Below are 19070 nucleotides of genomic sequence, written 5' to 3'. Positions count from 1 at the left end.
AGGAACTTTCCGCTCGTTTCCAGGATCCCTGTCGGAAGCGTGAGTTCCTGTTGTGGAAGTGGCATGTCCCACGACTGCCGCAGGAACGGCAAACACAGCAGCAATATTGGATCCTGCCCTGGGCTTCCTGTCCTTTTACTTTTCTGGAGAGATCTGATTTGTAATGGTTGTTTGCCTGTGAGTTACTCAGGAGTGAGTACGTCAAACCACCGAGGAAAGAAGTTAGCTTTGCAGCATGACGTGAGCAGTCAATGACCTGGGGCTAAGGGTTCCTGCTCCATCTATTTTTGCCCTCCGGATGGAAGCTTTGGGCTTCTCCTGGCCTCTGGGTGCTGCTGCTTCCCCTCCAGGACACTGCCATACGTCACACATAACAAGACGTCACCGTGGGTGGATTTCCCGGTGAGGCTTCCCATCACAGCTGGTCCCGCATTTTGAACATTTGAGCCGGGGCGGGGGGCGGGGGCATAACTAGTTGTCATGTGTGAACGCGGCGAGGGTGGGTTCCTCAGGGGGTTAACAAGCCACCCAGAACCCATGGTTGCGGGTGGTGGCTTGTTAAACACCCCAACAACCCGTGCTCACTGCACGCGTAGCGACAAGCTACAGTGCCCCTGCCATGGCTCAAATATTCAGAATGGCAGAATCTGCTGCGAACAAGAAGCCCTGGGGAGAAATTCGCCTACGGTAGCTTCCAGTTCCGTGCGAACCCGCCTTTTGTCTCCTGGGTTGCCTGGGCTGCAGGCTGGCCGTGTGATTTTACCGCCCTTCATAGAACCCGTTTCACATGCAGTGCCTGTCTCCGTCTGTTCTGACTCGGCGGCGTTGTTTTTCAAGGATTTGTAAACAAATGGTAAAGTTAAATGGCCTGTGAAAGATGGATTTGTGGGGCTGCCGGAGGGTTTTGGAATAAAGAACGCTGACAGGTCTTTCTTTTAAAGAACCAAACTGAAACATCATCACCAGCGCACACACAAAACCACTACGGCCGTTTGTAATGCTGGATTATCTAGGTTGTTAAATGCTGCGTCGTCTGCAAGGCTATTTTTTAAAGGAGCCCCAGCATCTTATGAGCTCTGTTGCGCTAAGGATGTTACCCCTTAGCCTTCTTTTCTGAATTCACACTTCAGTGCTGATGCACAACTGTTCAGTGGCAAAGGGCGATGGGGAACGGTGCCCTGTGCTTAGGACAGAGACACAGGACTGCCTGTCTCTCTGCTTGCTTGAGCTATTGAGGGATCTCCTTCGCTCCAGGATTGGTGTGAATATTGGGGTCACGCCAGGGGGGTAAAAGTGCCTGTACTTTTGGGAGAACAGCCAGCAAGAGGCATGACTTCCCAATTCAGTCTTTCCAGCCTGCTCATCTTCCCCTAGCTTGGAGGATCCAACGTGTAATCTGAACATTAGCAAGCAGCATCAGGATCTCTTCTCGATCCTCCCAGAGTGCAGGACATGGAATAACGGGCTCAAGTTAAAGGAAGCCAGATTCCAGCTGGACATCAGGAAAAACTTCCTGACGGTTAGAGCAGTACGACAATGGAATCAGTTACCTAGGGAGGTGGTGGGCTCTCCCACACTAGAGGCATTCAAGAGGCAGCTAAACAACCATCTGTCAAGAATGCTTTAGGGTGGATTCCTGCATTGAGCAGGGGGTTGGAATCGATGGCCTTGTAGGCCCCTTCCAACTCTGCTAATTGAACAGTGTGTCTATGAGTTTGTGTATTTGAAACTAGCAAACCCGCATTTGCGTAAACGCCTTCCGTCCCCCATTGCTTGCTTCCGCACACCGCAGTTCATTCCTTCATTTTCATTTATTTATTACATTTCTGTGCCGCCTGATAGCCAGAGCTCCCCGCGGCGGTTTGCATGTTTCATGTTTCACGGTGCGGCTCTTTTCACGGCTACAGAGAAACGTCCGTCGGCTGAGCCAGGAGCAGCAACAGTTAACGGAGCGGCTGAAAGATGAAGCTCAGCAGAAGGATCAGTTAAAGAGGATGAAGAGTGAGCTGGAGAATGAGCGGTGGCAACTGGACAAGACCATTGAGAAGTTACACAAGGAGGTAAGAGCCCCGTGAAGATTAAATATCGGCTGGGGGACGGGGAAGGAAATAAAAGGCCGAAGCGGACAAAAGACGTACGGAGGGAAAGAGAAAGCAAGTGAAATGTGAACTTCGCATTTAATGTTTGTGTCCCAGGGAGGATCAATGGCTGCTTTTAGAGCTGGAGTCGGAACAGGGACAGGAGCGTCTCTGTCCCAAGTAGGGAGGCTGCGGGGAGCAGATTCCTCCCCACGGAGGCTCCGCCTTCTTCACCTGGGGCCTGAAACGTCACTCGCACCAGGAAGCCGTGCGATTGACCTCCAGTGAGACTTCAGAACAGCACGCTTGTTGATGTTTTTAATCCAGCGGCTCAGGGCCGGTTGCCGCGTCACGAACCAAAGGGGCACGTCCAAACGAACTCTAAAAATAACACAGATTAAACGTGACCTCATGCAGTTGGAATTACTCGTCCCCCAGCATTTCAGCCCTACCCATAGACCGTTGTTTAGGGTGAGCCTTTGAAAAGGAGGGCTCCTGTACCTTTCACAGTTGTATAGAAAAGGGGATTTCAGCAGGTGTCATTTGTAGGCATGCAGCACCTGGTGAAATCCCCTCTTCATCACAGTAGTTAAAGCTGCAAGAGCCCTGCCCTCTTTCGTATCTGGTCACTCTGGTATAGCTCCTGCAGCTTCTTTCATAACTGGTACTGGGCCAGCATGGCTACATGGGCAGTCCTATTTCCAGGATAGCAATGGAAGCCGTGCACCATCTTGGAAGTACATCCCAGAATCCTTTGCAGTGCTGCAGAGGTTGCTGGGGGAGGGAGCCCCCCAGTGGATCTTAACTGATATGGCATTTGCTTCCCTCCATCCTCCATAGTCCTCTCTTTTGTGTGTTAATATTTATTTTTTACATACCTGTACTGCTCAACAGTCAAAGCTGTGGACTGTTTACAAAAACTTACAGTCACCTAGTGTTTCCAGACTGTGAAAACACCTGTCTGACATTTGTCCTCCGAACCACAAGGAAAGACAACAGCCGGCACATGAACACACACACACACACACACACACACACGCACACCCAGCCTTTAAGGCAGGAAGCAACTTCTAGCTGTGCCTGTGAAGAGATTATTTACTATAGCTTTAGAATGATGATTGGCTAGAAGCAGCAGGGCCCAAGGGAGGCTGCAGAAAGGTCTGGACATTCTTGACTTTGTGGGGAAATATGTGGGAGTTATCATGCAACACATCTGGCGGGCACCATTTTGGGGAAGGGCTGCCTTAAGGCCTTTGTTGCGCGGGCAGAATCGATGGATCCGGAATGTTTCTGTCGGAATCCGAGATCTGTCCACCATCAGGTGTGGCAACTGTCACCTCCTCTGCAAGACTCCCTTGCTTTTAAAGCGACAATAACTCCCACCGTTGCAGAGACTGAATGACCACGGTTCAATTCTTCTTCCCACCTGGGCAGGGGAGCTCTTTTAAGGTCGGCAGAAGAAGTTTGGCCCAAGCCCTAAGGTTTAAGTCTCCCCTTTGTTGGTATAAAGCTGGGGGGGGGGAAACACTGCCCAGTAATTTCCTCTGTATCTTTTATTTATTTTTAATTTTATTTATTTCATTTCTGTACCACCCCATAGCCAAAGCTCTCTGGGCAGTTTGGAACAATTCATAAAAATACAAAATAGCCTAAAAAATTTAACATAGAAAAATTAAAAACAATGTAAAGGTACAATGCTTTTCCTAGTAGACCTGTTCTAAAACAAGAGATGTAGATGCCTCATTATATACCATTAAACGCCTGGGAGTAGAGGATGGTCTTAACCTGGTGTCGAAAAGATGCCAAGTGACGGTGCCAGGCAGGCCTCAGTGGGGAGCTTGTTCCGTAGTCGGGGGCCACCACTGAGAAGGCCCTCCCTCTTGTCGCCACCCTCTGACCCTCCCTCAGCAAAGGCTCTTGGAGGGGTGGCCCAGATGTTGATTGTAGTGTCCAGGTATGTTCAGGTTGTGAGAGGCATTCCATCAAGTATTGCTGTCCCAAGTCACGTAAAGCTTGCCCAGAGCTGTTGGAAACGTTGCTTCGTAGCTGAGATGTCCCATGCCCCCTTTTTGGAACCCTCCACATCTCTTCCTGCATCTGCTTTCCTTCTCGCTAGATGGCGGAAATTGTAGAGGTTTCGCGGACGTCAACTTTGGAGCTCCAGAACCAGCTTGATGAATACAAGGAGAAGAATCGCCGGGAGCTTGTTGAGATGCAGAGGCAGCTGAAGGACAAAAACGTGGAGTTAGAGAAGGCACACCTGATGGCCCTCAAGATGCAGGAGGAGGTAATGGCTGCTGAGCCCTAGTGGCATTCATGAGCATGGCCTAGAAGAGGGGTGTCAAACCTGTCATCCAAGGGCCAGATTGGATCTTGGAGAAGTGATGGGTGAGACCAAAAGCAAAAGGAGAAGGCCAAAAATACCAGCATATTTTAGCATAACTCTTACTGCCAATAACTCAGCTACAAGAGAGGTGATTCAACCTTTTAGGATGCAACCTTATGCAAGTTTAGACAGAAAAAAGCCCTTCAGCTTGCAGCATTCCTTATTTCTGTCTAAATAGGCATAGGATGGCATCTTTCAAATGGGGGAAAATGGGGAAAATCTGGGAAACCAACAAGGCTGGGGAAGAGGAGGCGTGGCCATCCTGAGGAAGCCCAGAGCGTAGGATTGGGGCTCCAGGCAGGGTGGCCCTCAAAGGATCATCCCAAGGACACAATTGATATTTATTTGATTCATATTTTATTTTGAAGATTGCTGTACTGCATTTCAGAAGTAGAAATTTCTGCCATAGCGGATGACAATCCACAAAAGACAAGTTGTATAAAACACCACTTTAAAATTCCATGAAAACCAATAACTCAACGAGTAGCACAATACAACCAAAGAATCAAACATCAGCCTACTGAACCCATCACAGAACCTATCAAAATGTAACCAAGTGCAAGAACCAAACGCCACCCAAGCCAAAGGCAGAATGAAATAAACACACCTTTAGGACCCTACTAAAAGTCCCTGACCTGATTTTTTTTTATTAGTTGGGGATTCAGGACATATACAAAGGAGGACTTCTTTAGACAGTGCATAGTTAAACTATGGAATTCACTACTACAAGATGTCGTGATGGCCACCAATTTGGATGGCTTTAAAAGGGGGTTGAATAAATTCCTGGAGGAGAAGACTATCAATGGCTACTAGCCCTGACGGCTATGTGCTACCTCCAGTATCTGAGGCAGTAAGCCTGTGTGCACCAGTTGCTGGGGAACATGGGTGGGAGGGTACTGTTGCACCTGTCTCCTGCTTGTGGGTTCCTGGCCGACAGCCAGTTGGCCACTGTGTGAACACAATGCTGGACTATTTATTTATTTATTACATTTCTATATCGCCCAATAGCTGGAGCTCTCTGGGCGGTTCACAAAGGCCCTAGATGGTCTTTGTGAACCGCTCTCTGGGCGGTTCACAAAGGCCCTAGATGGACTCTTGGTCTGATCCAGCAGACCTCTTCTTATGTTATGACCTGTATCTGTGTGTTGGGGGCAGGATGGAGAGAGAACTCTTAAACCTACTTGGGTTTGGTCCGTCAGCATCCTCATTGGCACGTCTCCTGTTTTGATCACTCATGGGCAAGAAAGATGAAAGCAAGTGGGAGCAAGCTTGAACAAACTAGGATGTTTTATATAAAAATGGAGAATCAATCAATCCTATGAGCAGAAAGAAAAAGAACACAACCTCTTCCGCTTAGAAACATGGCCATTAACACATTTCGGATGTAAATGAAGACTTTCATAAGCAAACTTCTACTACATGAAGAAACAGTTGGGTCTGAGCCTCCAGTTTCACAAGAGGTTCCGCTCCTCTGTTCTAGAACGTTGATCACCAGCTGCGGAAAAACTGGAGTGAGTTTAAGAGGTCTTTGTCACAGGGTCATGTAAACAAACTCTGTTAGGCTGGGGAGTTTGTCTCGTCATCTGGGCTTATGGAGGTGTTATCTATGAGCTTGTTAAACTCCCAAATCCATCTAGTTAGAATGTATTTTATGTCTGAGGACACCCCACCACCCCGCCGGAAAGCCAATGGAATGCTGCCATCTTGTGGCTAAGGAGGAGGGGTGAGTCTCAAGGCCAATGGCAGGAACAGCTGAGAAATACAAGTTCTGAACTGACATTTGCTCATAGGTAGAGCTGTTTTTTAAGCAATACTGTGAGTGATTCCGCACAGAAACTTAGGTGGGGATTAGTTATCTGCACACTGGTCCTAGAGCTCCATTCATGGACAAGATTGGATTGAAATCCGGACTCCTGTTCAATGGTACTACTTCCAAATAAAGTTTCCATGTGAAGCGCTTGCATCATCACCCCAAAAAGTTGGTCTGTGAGCACAAAAAACATCACACCAAAGGGCCATTGTTGTCCCTCGGTTTTTTTGCTGGACCTGTCCCATTCTACAAAATTATTGCCTGTTTCTCTCTTGAAGGATTTTGTCTCTCTTGCTATTCCTCTCTCTGCCACTCTCTCTGGTCCGTTCTTGTTTCCTTACGATCTCGCTTTCCCAAATGTTTCGGACAAACTTGCATCCTTTTTCGCAATGCAGGGGTGAGCTTTTAATTTGCCCGTCTGGGCGCTGTTGATCCAATGTGTGAAAATAAAACCACATTATTCTTCTGTTAGTTTTATTCTTTTGATGGCCAGTTTCCCCCCATCTTTTCTTTCTTTTTTTCTCAAAACGGAGCCTGTACCCCAAAATGGTGGAACTGTTTTCACAATTGCAGGAGGGGCTGAATCCTCAAAATTGTTTACCTCCAGAATGGGTTTGCTCTCCACCAGAGGACCGTGCACAGAGGAAGTTGATTTGTACATAAGAACATCAGAAATGCCATGCTGGATCAGACCAAGGGTCCATCTAGTCCAGCATTCTGTTCACACAGTGGCCAACCAGCCATCGGCCAGGGATGAACAAGCAGGACATGGTGCAAGAGCACCCTCCAACCCATGTTCCCCAGCAACTAGTGTAAATAGGATTACTGCCTCTGATACATGGGATGGCATTTTGACCCCTGGGGTTCCAGTGGGCCTTCCCAAGGTGGGATTGAGAGAAGCTGGTTTCCTCGTAGTACCATGGTTTGATGCTTGCAAAATGCAGGACGGTTTTATTTGTATCTCTATCTGTCTATCTGCACCTGTGCACAGTGCTGCACAGAGCATACCAGGGATTGAACTCCTGTCCAGAGGGACTAACTGTCCACCTTTCCTTGTGTTTCAGGTGCGTTTTATGGAGGAAGAATTACGGGATCACCAAAGAGCCCAAGACGAAGCTATTACAAGAACACAACTTTTGGAACAGACCGTGAAAGCCCTAGAATATGAACTGGAAGCCAAAAACCACTTAAAAGAAGATCGAGCAAGACAAGCCAAGATAATGGAGGTAGAAGATGAACTTTGGGGCCTTGTGTGTGTGTGTGTGTGTGTGTGTGTGAGAGAGAGAGAGAGAGAGAGAGAGAGTCAGTCACTTTTTCAGATACAGTTGTGACAATTCACATAATTAGGGCTGGCGCCGTGTTCTGGCTTCAGCTGCCAGTTAAGTCCACGCCATGCGTATCCCCAAGGGCAAAGACGGTCCAGCTTGGCCACATCTTTTTTTTAAAAAAAATATTTATTTATATACTGCTCTCCATCCAAAAGTTTTTGGAGTGGTGAACAATAAATAGAATAAAAGAATAAAAACAACATATTAAAAATTATTATTTTAAAAAGAACAAAGTTCTAAGAAAACCCGAATTCTGGTAAACCTGCAGCTGGTCAGTCAAAGAAAGCTGGCTGAAACGACGATGTTTTCAGGAGGTGCTGGAAGCAATACAATGCTGGCGCCTGCCTGACCTCTAAAGGCAGGGAATTCCAACAACGTTTAGACAAGCTGATGGTTGGGAAAAACCGTTAAACAAAGTTTTGAATGGTCGTGGAATGTGCACAGTCGTTGGTGGCCTGTCTTAACGCAGAAGGGAGGTCTTTCCAGAGGGAGGGTGCCACCACAGAAAAGGCCTTTTACCAAATGGAATTCTGCAGGGTGTGGAATGGGTACTAAAGAATTCCCTGGAGATTGTAGTGGTTTTTCAGGTCACCTGATCCCAAATTATTCACCGTTGAATACTTTCTGACTACTTTAAACTTCAGGAATTTTGCCTTAGGTCAAGTTAAACCAGTCTGGGTTAGACTGAGCCCGCAGCAAAACATTTCCCCTGATTTTGTGTGTCGCGGCACATTATTACCCAAGTCCTGTTCCTGACGTCTCATCCCTCAGAGTCTGCCATTTGAAGCAGACCCCAGGCCCCAGCCTCCGTCTTTTCCCGCATGGCGCTGCAGCGCACTGGGAGGGGAACTGCTGCGTAAGCTCGGCTTTGAGCAGCCTTTTGCACTGAGCCCAAGTTCCCTCGTCCCTTTTAGGACAAGATGTCCCAGCTGGAGGTGGAGCTCGAAGAGGAACGGAACAATTCGGATATCTTGTCGGAAAGGATCAGCCGGTGCAGAGAGCAGGTACTTGGCTGGGTGGGGGAGGCTGTGTTGTCCCTCCAGTGTAGCCCAGATGGCCATACCTTCTTCTGGCCATCTGGGCAACAATGGCCTCGTTCAGACAACACACTAAGCCATGCTGCTTAACCACAAAATGATTAACGGAATGCACTGCATTCCATTAACCATTTTGTGGTTAAGCAGCATGGCTTAACGTGTTGTCTGAACGGGGCCAATCTCTTTTTGTCCTACCATGGATAGTTTGGTGATTTCCGGGTTTCTGTGCATTTTTTTCTCGTTGTAAGAGGCTGAAATGCCTCTTCCGAGGCTTTGTTCCTGGCAGCAAGTAAGCTACAATAGGCTGGTATTTTTTGTGTGTTTTTAGCTGTGCCCCTTTTTAGCCCTGCCCCCTCAATGGGGAGTTGCCCACAAGAGCTTCTCCGAAATTGAATTCTGCCCCAGGGCTGAAAGAGATTGGCCACCCCGAGTTATCCTGACTAATAGCTGTGGGTAGATGTCTCCCACATGGATTACTATGCTCTTCTTTCAAAGACATCTGAAGTTGTGGCCATCGTCGCCACACCCCGGGGTGGAGAATGCGGTAGGTTCAGGGTTGGCTTGCGGCGTCACCTTCTCCTCCTTTTGCATTCCTGACTTCCCGTCTGGCCTCTGCAGTGATTCTGCATGCAAAGAACTCCCAAATCTCTGGGCTCACGTCCGTGTTCAGCCCAGGGTCTTTAGAACTGCAGCCCATTCGCAGGATGGAAATCTCAAACAGGGACCCAGCAGTGGTTTTAACTGGAAGCTTGGAAGGAAATGTAAGCTGCAACTGGATAACTGGCCTATTACATAAATGAAGAGGTTGGGTTGGGGCAAAATAGGTGCTTGTCCCAAGCACTTGCGGATTTCATGCATGAGTTACAAAGGTTGCCTTGTTCTGAGCCCATGTTGGGATGTCCAAGGGATGGATGGATTCCCAGGAGACTATTTCAGGGTCTGCTAAGCATTCATAATAAGGCAAGGAAGAATAATGGGTTTGTTTTGGTAAACATCGGTGACAACGGGTGCCAACTGACCAGAACTGCCCACCCTCCCACCAGCGTGTCCTGCTTCTGTGCTTTTAGTAGGTTGGAGCAAGTGGTAGCAAAGAAACAACTGAAATGTAGTGATGGGGGGCATGGGGGGGGCGCTCAAGGGAATAGTGTTACTTGGATCAGGTCCCTTGTGTTCTCAGCATCAAAACTGCGATGGGTGGGGGTGGTAGTGGAGGGCAGGCAGAGGGCCCATGTAGGAACTCATTTCTGATGGCCAAAGTGGCCCATGAGCTTCCTGTCTGGTTCAAGATCGTAACGTTGCTTGAAATTATGGACTTGGAACCCCGTACAACCAGTGCGATGTAGCAGATAGAGAAAGGATAGAGTGTTGGACTGGAACTGGGGAGAGCCGTGTTTGGACGCACACCCGTCCGTAAGGGAGAGGTTAACTCCTTCCCAATTTTCTTCTTTTCCGGTGGAAGTCCTACGATTTGCTATGTTAGGGAAAACGTACGGGTTACCCATCCATACATCTTTTCCTAACCGGGAAAATACCTTCAAGGGGAGTGATATGAAATGGAAAAATAAGGCCTTGCCTTTGCCTATGGTGAAAGACCTCTCTGAATCAGGCGAGGGAGGCTGCGGTTCCCTTTACGAAAATGTGAAGAAATGGGAGGTCTGATTATAGCTCTCCATCATTTTCTTTAATTTGCCTCTAAATCTAGGAACATAGAAAGCTGCCTTACACCGAATCAAACCATTGGTCCATCTGGCCTGGTATTCTTGACTCTGACTGGCAGCCGTGGCTCTCCCAAGGTTTTCAGGCTGGAATTTTTCCAGCCGGACTCGGAGATGCCAGTTAATGAACCGGGGATCGATCTGTGTTGGGATCTATTTCATATGCATCGTCTAGTTCTGTATTATCTGCAAAGCAAGGGGATGACTTGAACCCCACTCTAGCTGTGGGCGTAAGAGAACTTGGCTTGGCGTACCATCAGCGATCCACTGCGCCATCGTGGAATTGGACGCCCCCTTCCTAGAATTCATCCCAGTTCTGTTGATTACTAGCTTGTCACCACCACTGCTTCTTCCCGTCTTGAAGTTAAGTAGCCGTCCTCCTTCTATTGCCTTGGGGCATTCTTGGCCCGCACCAACTAAAGGAAACAAAAGCAGCCAGAGCATGAATTAATTGACTTCAGAGCAGCTTTCTCGTAACCGCGCTAGGATCCTGTTTCCATGGCGACGGCAGAGTAAATGAGCAAGGGCTGTAGCTACGCCGGCACTGTCATTCATTCCCTTTGGCAAAGCGGTCCCCGGTGGATGGCTCACACCTGCGTCTCGCGTGGCGCAGGTGTGCGGAGCGGGCAGGCGAAAATGCGGAGGCAGCGGCTCCTTTTCGGCCCGAGATGCATCGACGTCCCCATTAGCTTCCTTTATTGAGCAGCTGAGCGTTTCTGCTGAGTCAGCCGGTGGGAGAACAGGAGGCAGGGAAGCTTTATTTTTCTCCCGATCCTCCTTTTCTCGAGAGCTAGTGAGCCGCACGTGTGCCCGGTAGGAGAGGAAGACGGTGCCTGTAGCTGCCTTTAAGCTATTATTAGAAATCAAATTACTTTTTCCTTGACAACCGGCGCCGCAGCTGCTCCCTGTCCCGAAACGGGCCCATGGCGCTGAGCTCTCAAATAAAGCCCCATTGAATCTGATGCTCTTGCTGCCTGCCAGGCCTCCTTTCCCAGCTGGGACAGCTGCAACCGGAAGCGACTCGGGGGAAGCTTACGCTTGCTGTGGAATTAGGCGCTCTTCGATGCGTTGGGAAGGGCAAGAGGATGCTCAGAGATGCTGCTCCTGGAAGCACAGCCAGCTGATATTACTTCCATCCTAAGGGGAGGCACAGTGTGGAGTAGCAGCCCAGAGGTGCTGTCCAGGGTTGCCAGGAGGAATCAACTGTTCATAGACCCCTAAGAGCACAAGACCTCCAAAAAGAAGGAGGGGAAGGGGCTTCCTGCAGGCCCTGGATGAGATGGGAGCACAGGGAACTCCACTGAGGAACTCAGCGCCCCCTGATGGGACCTTCCACCACCACCTGGAGACATCAGGTTCTTCTGGTAGTCCAAGGCCTCTCCTCTGCCAGCGCTGCTCAGGAGAAGGAAGCAAAACTGGAGCCTACTCCAGATCAGGGCCCTGCTGAGTTCCAGAAAGAGACGGGGCAGCCAGTTTCATGATGAAACTTTGCACCCTCTGCTTGCAAGTTGTTCCTGAGTTAGTGTTGGATCCTGCTGGTCCCAGCCTTGTGACCAACATCTCCCACGCTTCCTCTTGTCCCCTCCAATGCCTGTAAGAGGAAGCATAAGCTTCCGCAGTGCCTCATGGCAGTGGGTTCCATCGTTACTTTAAAAGGGAGGATTCATTGTCGCAAGATGTAGTGAGGGTCGCTTGCACAGGTTGCCTTACGAAAGGAGTAGGTGTGTTCCTGGAGGAGGAGGAAGAGGTGGTCTTTCAATAGCTGTGAACATAAGAAGAGACTTGCTGGACATTTGCAGCTGAATGTAGAGAGCACTGTGACGAAGGAGTCTTTATTTTATTTATTTATTTATTTAACACATTTATATCCCACCCTACATCAATAAGATCTCAGGGCAGCGTACAGATAAAAGCATACAGTATAAAACAATAAATATACACAGCTAAAAACAAATTAAACCATAAACCAAGTTAAAACAATATATAATTTAAAAGCAGTAAAACTATTAAAACAGTTAAAACAATGTGCCAACTTCCTAATCCCAGAGATGCAGGTTCTGCTGCTTTCTTATAGGGAAGTGTTTTCCTCTACTTTTGCTCTGCTGGTATATTGGTAATTAAAGCAGGAACTACAAAGCTACCCCAATATGTTTATAGTATATATTTTCTTCTTTCTCTCAAAAGAGCATAAGAAGGGCCCTGCTGGATCAGACATGGATCCGTCTAGTCCAGCACTCTGTTCACACAGTGGCCGACCAGCTATTGACCAGGCACCCACAAGAGGGCCATGGTGGAAACAGCACCCTCCCACCCATGTTCCCCGGCAACTGGTGCACACAGGCTTACTGCCTCTGATACTGGAGGTAGCACATAGCCATCAGGACTAGTAGCCATTGATAGCCTTCTCCTCCAGGAATTTACCCACCCCCCTTTTAAAGCCATCCAAATTGGTGGCCATCACTACGTCTTGTGGTAGTGAGTTCCATAATTTAACTATGGAAAAATTAGAAGTCCTTCCAAAGGAAACTGTTTGTGTGTTTTTATGTATATAGTTTTAAATCTTTCCATCTTTAATGGTTTTTCATCTTTGTAAACCGCTCAGAGATCTTAGGCTATGGGGTGGTAAAGAAATGTAATAAAGCATAATAAATTTCATAATGCTGGCCCCAGAACGTCTCCCCACCCAGGGAATTCTGCAACAATATACAGTTCTCTGCTGCCCCTTCTACTTGGATGCATCTTTCAGCAACAGCAGCAGCCATCACCTCAGTCCTGTAGCACGCGCTGCCCTACATCCGTCCCTCATGTGAGACCCAGTGATTGGCCGGCCAGATATTTCACAGCCTCAGAACACAATGGCTCAGTGTGTGGAACCTCACTGTGACCGGCTACATCCAACACACCCCACAAACTTTCTCCATTTAAAAATGGTGTCTTTAACTGATCGCTCATTAAAAAATTTTTGCCTTTCAGAATTTTATTTTGTCTGGACCTTCTGAAGCAGTTATAGGAAAGTTTTCCACATGACCCCAATAACAAGAGCCTTGGGGGGGGGGGGAACCCAGAAGCGGGACAGGGGTCATTCCGCAGATATGACCTTTCCGAAGTCCAGACATCAACACGGTTTTCAGAAGTTCATGCTGCTTTGTGTGTGTGTTTGCGTGGGCCTGCACACGTCTGGGGAGCACTGTCACTTTGTACTTGTCTGCTGGAGTGAGCCCCCCCTTGCAGAAAACTGCCCCCCAAGTGCCTGGGTTACGCAGCCCCCAATTAGAGTAATCTGTCCATTATTGCAATTAAATCAGCACTTCCTCATGTTGCATGTGTTTGTAACGATTTCATCAGTTTTATTGCAAACCGCTGGAGGCTTTTCTAGTTTGTATCGTCAGAACCAGGACACAGCCCAGTGCGCCCTTCCCAGGTCCTATGCGTTGCGTGCAATGCCAAAGTGGACTTTGTGGTGGAGTCTTCATTGACCTCCCGTTCCTCTTCAAATAATTTCTTTCTTTCTAAAAGCTATAGTTCTTCTGGGCAAAACCCTCCCTAGGCAGCTTTTAATAATAAACAAAACACAGCTAACCCAAAATTTCAAAACACAAAGAAGAACCTAAGATATCTAGCCTAACACAAATATTTCACTCCAGTAAAAGTTCCTGCTGAAATAATTTCCATTAAGCAGCCCGCGCCCCCCCCCCCCGCGCAAAAACAGCAATGGAAGCATTACTGTCTAATACCAATAACATCATTGTTACATCCACATTAGAGCCTCGTGGGGCGCAGAGTGGTAAGCGACAGTTACTGCAGCCGAAACTCTCCCCACGGCCTGAGTTCGATCCCAGCGGAAGCTGGTTCTCAGGCAGCCGGCTCAGGTCGACTCAGCCTTCCATCCTTCCAACGTCGGTAAAATGAGTACCCAGCTAGCTGGGGGAAAGGTAACCGTGACTGGGGAAGGCAATGGCAAACCACCCTGCTACAAAGTCTGCCAAGAAAACATCAGCGAAAGTAGGCGTCCCTCTAGGAGTCAGTAATGACTCGAGTGCTTGCACAAGAGGTTCCTTTCCTTTCCTACATCCACATTAAGAAGTCTTTTCTGTAGTTCCAGGCTTCTTTTTTTTTTGTCTCTCCGTAACTTTAGATTGAGCAAATGAGGAGTGAATTACTTCAGGAAAGGGCTGCGAGACAGGATCTGGAGTGCGACAAGATTTCGCTGGAAAGACAGGTAAGGGTTGCAGCTTTGTTTCTGCCCATGCTCAGCTTAGGGCTGAGTACTGCGATGTGTGGATATTAAAGGAAAGGGCCTCTGAGCCTTCCCACTGCTGGTGAGTGTCCACAGCCTAGCCCCTCATATTTGGGATTACGGAGCAGGACCTTCTTCCAGGGCAGACAGTACGGATTATCAGCCAGTTTGGGCACCCATCATGAAAGTACGCAAGAAGAATCCACCTTAAAAACTCGCCCAGGATGGTCTGAAGGAGCAGAGTGCCACCTTGTGGTGGGCCTGCATTTTAGCTATCCAAAACGGAACATGTGTTTTTCCTTTTCAAAAGGATCTATCGTTTCCACGTTACATAGCATTGACTGCATGTTTTGAAAGGCAAAAGTTTCATATAGCTTCCAGAACCAGCTCCTTCAACTTTTCTCGTAGGACTTGTTTTCCATACCTTCAACACTTCTGAACCCCCAGAACCAGACACAGTACTCCAGATGAATTCTGACAAAATAAAGTGGAACTAGTAACTTCCAGTGACATGGAAACTATGACTCTATTAATGCAGCCCCGAATCACATTAGCCTTTTTTGCAGCTGCATCACACCGCTGTCTCATGTTCGGCTTGTGATTGACGGCAGTCTTGAGAGCCTTTTCACTTGTACTATTGCTTTGCCAGCTATGCATTTGTTTTGTTTTGTTTTTTTAACCTAAGTGCATAACTTTGCATGACCCACTGTCGAATTTCGTTTTCTCCTTCTGCCTTGGGCATCAGAAAGTCCTGGGGCCTGGCCTTACCTATTCAATAAACTCTGCATATTCTTACTTCAGAACAAAGACTTGAAAAGTCGTATCCTTCACCTCGAAGGCTCGTATAGGTCCAGCAAAGACGGGCTTCTTGTTCAGATGGAAGCCAGGATCATGGAACTGGAGGAGCGGCTGGAGAATGAAGAGAGGTAAACAGGACTGCAGCGGAACTTGGGCATCCCCGTGATGAGGCATCCAGCTACTTCAAGAGTTGCAGTACTGAATTCAGGCGATCCGGAACCTCTGTTAACTTAAAAAATGTCTGATCTGTTTCAAAAAATGTACATGCCTTTTTATTCTAAAACGAGCGTTCAAAACAGCATACGATATTTAAAATGAATGCAAGGATTACAATAACATCAAAGCCATAAAAAACAATAAAATAGGGTGACCATATGAAAAGGAGGACAGGGCTCCTGTATGTTTAACAGTTCTATTGAAAAGGAAATTTCAGCAGGTGTCATTTGTATATATGAAGAACCTGGTGAATTTGCCTCTTCATCACAACAGTTAAAGCTGCAGGTGCCCTCAGGGCTGGGCAGAGGGGCGGGGGCAGTTGGCATGGGCCTACGATTTTGAGGGAGCCTATTCCAAGTCCCCCTGGGCAAAGTTGCTTGATTTTTCTGTTGTTGATGAATTTGCCCAAAGAAAAGCACGTAAAGCATTTGTGAATGTGAAGAAGTGATGTCTTCTATACATCTTGAATAAAAGTGCTTGCCATTACCTTTTTTATAAACCGTTCTAGTTCATATGTATTTAGAACTGATTAAAAAATACTTAATGAGCAGTTTGAAATGGGGCCTACATTTCCCAGCTTCGGCTATTGGGCGGTATAAAAACGTAATAAATAAATAAATAAATAAATAAATAAAATTTGGCCCAGGCCTACTACCAGCTTTGCCCGGCCCTGGTGCCCTGCCCTCTTTTAAATCTGGTCACTCTAGCATAGCTCCTGCACCTTTAACTGTTGTGATGAAGACGGAATTTCATCAGGTTCCCCATATATACAAATAACACTTGCTGAAATCCCTTTTTCTATGCAACTGTTAAAGATACAGGAGCCCAGTCCTCCTTTTCAGAGGGTCACCCTACAATACAACCCCAGAGCCCCACTAAAATACAGAGGGTAGTGTATAAATGGCATTTCCATGTTCAGAAGCAGCGTACCTTGAGATACCTGGTGCTGTGGGCCAGGGGAATAATGGGCCGGGTGTGTGTGTGTGTGTGTTGTGGCCTTTGTGTCCTGCTTGTGGGCGTGCCAGAGGCCTTTGGGTGGCTGCTGCGGAAAGGACGATGCTGGAAAGGACGAGCCTTTTGTCTGATCTGGAAATTCTGTCCTTCCGTTCTTACATTGCTCCTCTCCGCATGTTCCTATCGCCTGCCATCCTAGGGATCGGGCGAACCTCCAGCTGAGTAACCGCCGGCTTGAAAGGAAAGTGAAAGAGCTCATGATGCAGGTGGATGATGAACATCTGTCTCTGACGGACCAAAAGGACCAGGTAAAGTGGAAGGGAAGGGGTCTCTTGGACCATTGTGTTTATCACCCACATTTACGGGACTCTTGTATTTATTTATTTATTTAAAATTTACGTTTCCCCCTTTTGCTAATAATTATTTTTATTGATTTTTTTAAACAAATAAAACATTAATAAACTGCAAGACAATTTGGGAATACATTGGCTGACATCTGTCATCAGTATCCTACGTTACAATATTGGGATTGCGTTGCCTATACTCTATTCATTTATCCTACTTCATTCATGCCTACTCCGACGGAAGCTCGGAGGACTGCAACAAGGGAGAGGGCCTTTTTAGTGGTGGCCTCCCAAGTATGGAATGATCTCCCCGACGAGGCTCGCCTGGTGCCAACATTGTTATCTTTTTGGCGCCAGGTCAAGACTTTTCTCTTTTCCTAGGCAGTTAACAACATATGTTGAGTAGTTTGTTTTTTAATTGCCCCCAGAATAGTTGTTTTTAAAAGATATTGTTGTTTTTATGTTCTTGATGGTTTTAAATTTTGTGTACTTGTTTTTAACGTTTACTGTTTTTAACTTCTGTAAACTGCCCAGAGAGCTTCCGCTATGGGGCAGTATATAAATGTAATAAAATAAATAAATAAATCCTTTTAAAGTTTACGTTCCCCCCCCCCCTTCACCTAAGTGCGCTCCTGAGATGGCTCACAATTCTGAGATGAAGACATAAAATCATGAAACCGTTACAAAGCATGAACTGGCCCGTCCTCTATGCTGGTCCACCCCCATGGCTTTTTCGGGAAGGTTGCTGTGTTTGAGGCATTCTAAAGGTCATTTTGTCCCTTCCTTGGAAGGACAGCAGAAGGCAAAATGCACAGATCATTGTTTGTTTGTTTGTTTTTCCTTTGACATTTTTTGGGAAAAAAGTATTTATTTATTTATTACATTTATATACCGCCTCATAGCCGAAGCTCTCTGGGCGGTTTACAAAAGTTAAAAACAGTGAACACTAAAAAGGTATACAAAATTTAAAACCATCAAAAATAGAAAAACAACAGTATAAAACAGTATCCATTTTAAAGAACAACTGTTCTGGGGTCCATTAAAAAACAAACAAACTTAGCATGTGTTGTTAAATGCCTGGGAGAAGAGAAAGGTCTTGACCTGGCGGCGAAAAGATAACAATGTTGGCGCCAGGCGAGCCTCGTTGGGGAGATCATTCCATAATTGGGGGGCCATCACTGAAAAGGCCCTCTCCCTTGTTGCCATCCTCTGAGCTTCCCTCAGAGTAGTAACTCAGAGAAGGACCTTGGATGTTGAGCGCAGTGTACGGGTAGGTTCATGTCGGGAGAGGCGTTCCGTCAGGTATTGTGGTTTCAAGCCATGTAGGGCTTTATAGGTTAAAACCAGCACCTGGTTTTAACCTAAATAACCCTCTTGGTAACAGCAGCATTGCCTCCCTGGGGCAGGCTAAATGCCCATTTAGTCCATCACTGCCTCTCATAAGCTGCAGCTCCTTCCTTGCAGGATGTGGCTGAGCTGCAGCCTGAGAACACTTAAAAGTGAGGTTTTAAGCCACCCTCTCTCCATCAAAGTGACTTTCCCCATGATGGCTTCCTTGCTCATGCAGAGGCAGAGATGTCACTCCATGGTCTCCTGTCATGGGCAGCTGGCAATTAATGGCCTGTTCTCCACCTAAGCTCTAATGGACCCCTCCTCTTCTTCTCCCGCAGCTGAGCTTGCGTTTGAAAGCCATGAAACGCCAGGTGGAGGAAGCCGAAGAGGAAATAGACAGGCTCGAGAGTGCCAAGAAGAAGCTTCAGAGGGATTTGGAAGAGCAAGTTGACTTGAACGACCAACTGCAGGGGCAGCTGAATGCAATCAAACAGGAGCTCAGGTGGGAAAAGAGGAGCGTCGGTGGTTTTTCATGCCATGACCCAACCTTCCCATGATCCCGAGAGAGTTGCAAGCTTCTGTTGCTGCCTTGGCTCTCTCAGGATGGGGCCCGGACTCCCTGAGTTTGGCTTCAGACCCAGAGGCAGAACTAAAAGAACCCCATCCAAGATGGAGCGGGGGAGGAAGTTCCCCAAGACTCTCCAAGAGTCAATGAGGAATCTTCCCAGGAGCTTATCCAACAGGAGGCCCAGGCTCAGAGATCATCTTTTCCCTCCTCCCTGGGAACTCAGTCTTTGTCAGAGAGGGAGGGAGCATTGGAATTGACAGATCCTGG

The 19070-nt window shown here is 47.4% G+C and overlaps 1 protein-coding gene across 4 annotated transcripts in view; it reads left to right on the top strand.

Annotated features, from left to right (window-relative positions):
• Positions 1-19070, top strand: part of CGNL1 (cingulin like 1) — an 80401-nt gene that overhangs the window by 60016 nt on the left and 1315 nt on the right. For all 4 annotated transcript variants that reach the window (XM_063142842.1, XM_063142844.1, XM_063142841.1 and 1 more), the window contains exons 11-18: positions 1908-2060; positions 4195-4365; positions 7339-7500; positions 8517-8606; positions 14490-14573; positions 15393-15517; positions 16759-16867; positions 18574-18737. In XM_063142842.1, coding sequence (XP_062998912.1) covers positions 1908-2060; positions 4195-4365; positions 7339-7500; positions 8517-8606; positions 14490-14573; positions 15393-15517; positions 16759-16867; positions 18574-18737 — 1058 coding nt within the window. The remainder of the gene's footprint in view (positions 1-1907; positions 2061-4194; positions 4366-7338; positions 7501-8516; positions 8607-14489; positions 14574-15392; positions 15518-16758; positions 16868-18573; positions 18738-19070) is intronic.

Source organism: Elgaria multicarinata, chromosome 16 (assembly GCF_023053635.1).
Source record: "Elgaria multicarinata webbii isolate HBS135686 ecotype San Diego chromosome 16, rElgMul1.1.pri, whole genome shotgun sequence".
Classification (NCBI taxonomy): Eukaryota; Metazoa; Chordata; class Lepidosauria; order Squamata; family Anguidae; genus Elgaria; species Elgaria multicarinata.
This window is presented reverse-complemented; position numbering and strand designations above follow the sequence as displayed.